The sequence below is a fragment of the Halichoerus grypus genome, chromosome 6 (genome assembly GCF_964656455.1).
Source record: "Halichoerus grypus chromosome 6, mHalGry1.hap1.1, whole genome shotgun sequence".
Taxonomy (NCBI): Eukaryota; Metazoa; Chordata; class Mammalia; order Carnivora; family Phocidae; genus Halichoerus; species Halichoerus grypus.
In genome coordinates, this window is record NC_135717.1 from 152464747 (window position 1) to 152471054 (window position 6308).

The following is a 6308-nucleotide window of genomic DNA, read 5'->3' on the forward strand; positions in this document are numbered from 1 at the left end:
AGAGCCGCTAGCGCTGCTTAAGGAGGCGCCGCTCTGCACCCGTGGGCTGCCTTCTAGGACCTGGGCGAGGGCACCGCCTCCGGCCCGCTCCCCTCGGCCCTCATCTCCGGCTCTCGGTCGGGAGCGCGGGCGCCTGGAAGGGGGCCTCTCCCACTCCGTTACTGTGCTGTAAAGCGAGAGGGGCCGTTATCGCCCCCCCCCCGTCCCTCCCACACCCCGCTCACAAAATGTGCAGCCGGGAGGGTCGCGTCGAGACGGCGCGGAGAGGGTGGGAGAGACAGAGCCCCGCGGCTGGCCGTGGAAGTCTCAGTCCTCAGACCCCAGCGCACGGCGGGCACGGCGGGGGGCAGGCTCCAGCCGTCGCAGCGGGGACGGCGGTGGCAGGGGCGCTTCTCCTGCGCGCCTCCGAGCACTCGGAGCGGCCGGGTCGGAGGCGGACAGATTCCCAGGCAGGCCCTCCGCCCAGCCCCGCACCGAGCGCTCTCAGCCCGCCTCCCCTGAAGCCTGCGCATTCGCGCCGGAGCCTCTTTAAAGCAGAAGCGGGGGCCGCGGTCACGTGAGGTGGATTCCTGGAAAGTTCCTGGAAAGCGGCCTCCGCAGCAGCCGGGCGGGGCGCAAGGGGAGCGCGGACAGGGGAGGGAGGCGGGGGCGAGAGAGGCGCGCGGGGCTGGGAAGTCGCGCGCACACCCGGCTCCGGGGACAGACGTTTAACTCTTGCCATGTCTCGCCGCCGCCACCGCGGCTCGCGGGCCTTGGGCTTCCCTTGAAGCATGAGCCTCCTCGCCCGCCGCTACCGGCGCTGCGCGGGCCGCGGACAGTGCGCCCCGGGGACCCGCGCGCACAGCCTTAGGATCCCGTGCGCCCGCAGCCGGGGCGCCGGAGGAGCTCGGCCGGGCGCTGGCGGCAGGTACTGGTCCGGGGAGCCCGAAGGCTCTTCTCCAAGGGGGGTCGCCGGGGAGGGTACCGGGGCGCGGCCGCGAGCGCGGGGCGGCCTTGGCTTCCTCAGTTCAGAACCGCCGGAGACAGAGTCGAAGCCGCGGCTCTGTCCCGCGGCCGGGCGCTGCAGCCTGCTTTCTTCCGCCCCTTCTAGGCGTCGGGAAGTCTCCGCGGAGTTTTCTCCCCCGCCCCAAACTGCCATCCAAATTAATAATCCCCCTAATAACCTGATCTGCCGCTCCTCCCCACCCGCCTGCCTCCCGCCCTAGCTCCTTCCTCCTCCCTCTCTTCTTCCCACCTCCTTGGTCGCAGCCGGAGGAAAAGCCAGCAGCTGGCCAGGGTGGGGGATTTCGGAGCCCGGGGGTTCTAGGCGATGGTCCCCGGCTCTTTTGTTTGCCCTCTGCGCAAGAATTCTGGCTGCCGCAGAGCGCATCCCCAGGCATCTCGTTCCCAAATTAAAAGTCAACAGGGGAAACTCGGGCAGACACCCCTCCTCTCCCGGGCCCCTCCCGGTTCCCCCGCCCCATGTCCACTGGGGAGGCTGCCTGGTGTGGAGGCGGCGGCCAAGGCCGAGGTAAGGGCTCCGCGATCGTTGTCTTACACGTCCAGCGGCGCTAGCTGCCGCCTGTTTTGCCCCGGCCGGGGTTTCAGGTCCGAGCCCCCGCGAGGGCTGCGCGCTTGGGCCGATTCCTCGACAGCGCCCGCGGCGGCTGCCACTGCGCACGGCGGCGCCCCCCACCTCTGCCCCACGCGGGCGCTGGGAAACGGGCGGAGGGGAGGGTGCGGCAGCTTCCGCACCTTGGCGCCCCGGGCTGGCGACTCAGGGTGCTTCGTCCCGGAGCCCCCGGGCTGTGCAGAGTGTGAGGTATAGGAGTGCCAATTTGGGGATCTCTCCTGTTCTTTCCTTTACAATTTTTATGCTTGTCCTTGACTAGGGCCTATTTGCCACCCTACCCGCAGGTGACTTTGCTCTGCTAGTCTGCGATTTCAGCCAGTAGCCCTGGGCGGGAAGACACCCTGTTCCCCACCCTCATCCTGTCCCTCCCCACCCCCTCCCCCTCGGCAACTCCTGCGTCTTGGAGCCCTGCTCTCTCTTTATCCTTTCTCTACAGCTGGGCCGGGGCAGTCACTGGATGCTTGGGATTAAATGGTGCAGGAGTATAGACGCGGAGGAGTCCCCGGGATTTTCCACGTCTCTGTCTCCCCACCCACACCCCAGCCTCAGGGGTCCAGCTTGGACTGACCCAAACCCATACTTTCTTTTTGCAGGCAAACTGTGGGTGACCGCGCCTGCAGGGGACTTTGCCATTCGTCCACTGGAACCTGGGGAGGAAGAACCAGAAGCACCCCATCCCCTCCCCCTCCACCATTTCGGATACCCCGCAGGGACTCGTTTTTGGGTTCCCACTGACTTCCAAGAAGGACGCGTGCCCGGCTCTGACCCCATCGCGGGTGGCCACCTGTCTTTGCCGCGGTGACCTCTCTCCCATGACCCTGCGGTGCCTCGAGCCCTCCGGGAATGGCGCGGAAGGGACGCAGAGCCAGTGGGGGACCGCGGGATCCGCGGAGGAGCCGTCCCCGGAGGCGGCGCGTTTGGCGAAGGCCCTACGGGAGCTCAGTCAAACAGGTAGGGAGCCGATCCGCCGCGACGCGGGCGACAGGGGTAGCTTCCCCAAAGACGCGGTTGCAGGCTTTGCTGGCGGGGAGCGCGGCTAGGAAACGGGGCCGCGGTGGGGATCAAAGAATGGGATGGAACTAGGGCCCCTCGGTTCCCGTTCCGCCTCGGGGCGGGGAACCGCGGAGAGGATGCCCGCGCGGCCGTGGGTCCTTGGGAATGCGAAAGAAAAGTGGTTCTCGAGGGACTCTGAGGCCTAGGGGAGGGCAGAGCGCGAGAAGGGCTTCTTGAAAATAGCCTCGTAGGGCGCTGGAACCTTTGTTTGCCGCGGCCGCTCGGGAGTTGGTACACGGGCTTGAACCCTGGCGGGAGAAAGTGCCAGGCGCCTCCCTTTCCGCGGGGAACCGGCGCGGCGAGTGGGCGCTGCGCTGCCCGCGGCTCCAGCTGCATCTGGCTCCCGAGCGGAGCAGCCGCGGCAGCCCGGGATCTTGGCGGCCAAATTCCAAGGACCGACAGATTAGGGCGCAGGCGGCTGCCGCAGAGCCGGGCGGAAAGCGGCCGGCGGAGCCCCCGCAGAGCGCGGCCTTAAGGGGCTGCGCGCCCAGGGTGTTGCTGGTTTTGAGGGCAATCCTGCGCTTTGCGTGGCCCGCTGTCGTCTCTCGGCGTCTGAAAAAAGAACAGATTGGAAAAAAAAAAATAATAATCTGGCAAACTACGCAAGCTTTCAAAATCTGGAATCCTAAAAGCTTACGTTTGGGGCTAAGTTGAAGTTTTGGTGGCACTAGGGAGAGGGAAAAGTCACTCGCAGTTCCGGTCTTTGAGTGCCAACAACCGGCTCTCCCTCAGCGGGGCGGGCCGGCAGATTGCAGGTATCGGAGCTGTTTTTTTGGGTGGGGGGGGGAAGAGAGCACATTGTCAGACTTCTTATGCAGAAGGTCTCAAAGTCTTTGCTGAAAACGGGATGGACCCTGGGATGACGCAAGCCGATCAAATCGAGAATGCTGGGGAGACCGACGGTTGTGATCGGATTTGGATTAGGGCAAAATCCGAAAGAGTTGCAGGTTGTCAACTGAAGTACTAATTATCAGTTGGGGTTTCCCTCATTTCTCAATGACTGATAAGGTAGTTGTAATCAAAGCAACAAACAGAAGCTGTTAGACTGGGTCTGCACTTGGAGAAGACGTCAATAGCAGTGCTTTCCAAGGGCTTTGAACAGATACAGCCCTGAACAGATTTGGGGGGGGGGGTGTGGACACCAACCTTCCCAAAAGTTCTTTCGGTTTTTACCCTGTTGGAATTACTGGAGTTGGCCTCTCCACTTTTGTAAGGGCATGACTTTTATTTCTAACTTCTGATTTATCTCTACGTTGCTTTGATTTCACTTGAATAGTGTTAGAAGCATCATGCTTTGTCAGCCAGTGTGTCATATTGCAAATACTCTTTTGTTTCATTAGGAGAAAAATCTTCGGATAATTTAAAGAACAGCTACAGAAAGCTACTTTTTAAAGCCAAAAGCTGACTCTCAGTTTGGGTTCATAAAGTATAATGGGCCCACAGTTTCATTAAATTTCTACCGAAAGTATTTGTGGTAGTCTCTGGTAAACATTCACTCACACGTTTCTACTTAAAGCTAGAAAAACTGTTGCCTGGTATTTGCCCTATTTTTAAAATTCCTTATAATAACTATTTTACCCTCTTTTCTTTTCCTTTTTGACCAAAAACCCCAGGTTGGTACTGGGGAAGTATGACTGTTAATGAAGCCAAAGAGAAATTAAAAGAGGCACCAGAAGGAACTTTCTTGATTAGAGACAGCTCGCATTCAGACTACCTACTAACAATATCTGTTAAGACATCAGCTGGACCAACTAATCTGCGAATCGAATACCAAGATGGGAAGTTCAGATTGGACTCTATCATATGTGTCAAGTCCAAGCTTAAACAATTTGACAGTGTGGTCCATCTGATCGACTACTATGTTCAGATGTGCAAGGATAAGCGGACGGGCCCAGAAGCCCCCCGGAACGGCACCGTTCACCTCTACCTGACCAGACCGCTCTACACATCAGCACCACCTCTACAGCATCTCTGTAGACTCACCATTAACAAATGTACCGGGACCATCTGGGGGCTGCCTTTACCAACAAGACTAAAAGATTACTTGGAAGAATATAAATTCCAGGTATAAGTGCTTCTCTTTTTCTAACCATGCCTCACGTAGAGTCTCTCCGAATGCAGCTATGTCAAAGAGAACCAAAACTTGAGTGACTGCTCTGGATAACTACTCGGGATTCTAAAAACAGCTGAAGTCAATCTAATTTAAACCTGTGCCGAGGTAGCTAGGTATTTAAAGTTCCCCCAGATATTTTCACCTGAGAGTGATGCTTACCTTCCTGAGGCTGACCAAGACCTGTTAATCCTCTCAAGTTAAAAACAAAATGTCCCAAGGAAAGGCTGAAAGGAACGTTTTATCAGAATGCCTTTGCCTTTCTGAGGTTCCTCCTTCTGAGGTCAAAGGTGCACGCCCCGGTAGTAGGGAGAGAACTGGGTGCAGGAGTACAGAGGAGTGGAAGGAACCCAGCTGACACCAGGCTTAGCTTCAATTTTAGATGCCTGGTGGTCAGAGTCCCCTGTAGGCCATTTTCTCTTTTTGCATTCTTGATGTACCTAGGAGTTTTGTTAAACAGATAAGCTTGTGAGTATTTATCCTTCATTTATGCAATTAACCAAATCAACCAAAAAGGTGACCATGAAATCCTGTATTTGACTTTTTACTACACCTATGAACTCTCTCATGTGAATGAGTACTGTAGTAATCCGTTTTAAGGGAGCCTTATCTCAGAACTATTTCAAACTGGTGCACACAGAAAAGACTTTGTCTTTTCCTTTAAGGCTAAAGACAAGAATGTCATACTCTACGGGTGCAGCTCAACCCCTGTTAATAAAACCATGTAGATACAGACATTTGATCCTTTCAAGTAGTTGTGTCCCACCCTGTTGCCATTGACTTTTTGGAAATGGCTGTAGAAATTAACAAGTTGTCCTTGAATTGTCTAACCACAGACATCAGCAGTTGTCTCCCTTCTACCATGTAGAATACTTTGACTTAATTCTCTTCCAGATATAGGGGGATACCTGCCTGTTTTTTCAAAGTGTTTATTTACTGCTGTTACTCTTTGATTAGAATGTATTAAATAAAAAAAAAAACTGGACTTTTACAAGTTGCACTTATTACTTTGGAATTGTAGAGAACGGACATGTTCATGGTAATAGTTGCCATAAAAACTCACGCCACGTGAAATCAGCCAAATATTCGGCAAGCGGTAGAACATGACTTACCCTTCTCTAAAGTTATGGGCTGCGTTAGCCCTTTGCGTTTTGGAAAGCATGGTTTCGAAAGGACAAGTGTTGTCCAGTGGCCTGGTCTTTTACACATTGAATAGGCATCACACTAAAGCCCTGGGTGCTTCCAAAAACATGGTTTAGAAACTTAGAAAGATTGTGACACATCCTGGTCTTTTATGGGTTGAGTAGGCATAATTCAAAATAAAAATTAAAAGTTTTATGGCTATTTATTTTTCGTCACACAGTCTCATGACTGTTGCGGATGAACCTCTTTAAATTTTACAGTCCAGACAGTATTCGTTTTGCCGCCTTAAAAAATACCTTGCGTAGTTACGTACTCTGGTGTGTCATTGGGAAAGCGAACGTTGGAGATCATGTGTGTGCCCCAAAGTGAATTAGAAAATTCAGTTATAAA

At 55.2% G+C, this 6308-nt stretch overlaps 1 protein-coding gene across 1 annotated transcript; it reads left to right on the top strand.

The window, feature by feature from the left end:
• The first annotated feature begins 236 nt into the window (after nucleotides 1-236).
• Nucleotides 237-5769, top strand: SOCS2 (suppressor of cytokine signaling 2). Its single transcript, XM_036108619.2, has 3 exons — nucleotides 237-907; nucleotides 2206-2563; nucleotides 4279-5769. The coding sequence occupies exons 2-3, from the start codon at nucleotides 2425-2427 to the stop codon at nucleotides 4734-4736; spliced, it is 597 nt and encodes a 198-aa protein (XP_035964512.1). The 5' UTR covers nucleotides 237-907; nucleotides 2206-2424; the 3' UTR covers nucleotides 4737-5769.
• The last annotated feature ends 539 nt before the right edge of the window (nucleotides 5770-6308 follow it).

Coding starts and splice junctions, on each gene's coding strand:
- SOCS2 (XM_036108619.2), top strand. CDS start 2,425: ATGACCCTGCGGTGCCTCGAGCCCTCCGGGAATGGCGCGGAAGGGACG. Junction 2,564..4,278: donor ACGGGAGCTCAGTCAAACAG/GTAGGGAGCCGA, acceptor CAAAAACCCCAG/GTTGGTACTGGGGAAGTATG.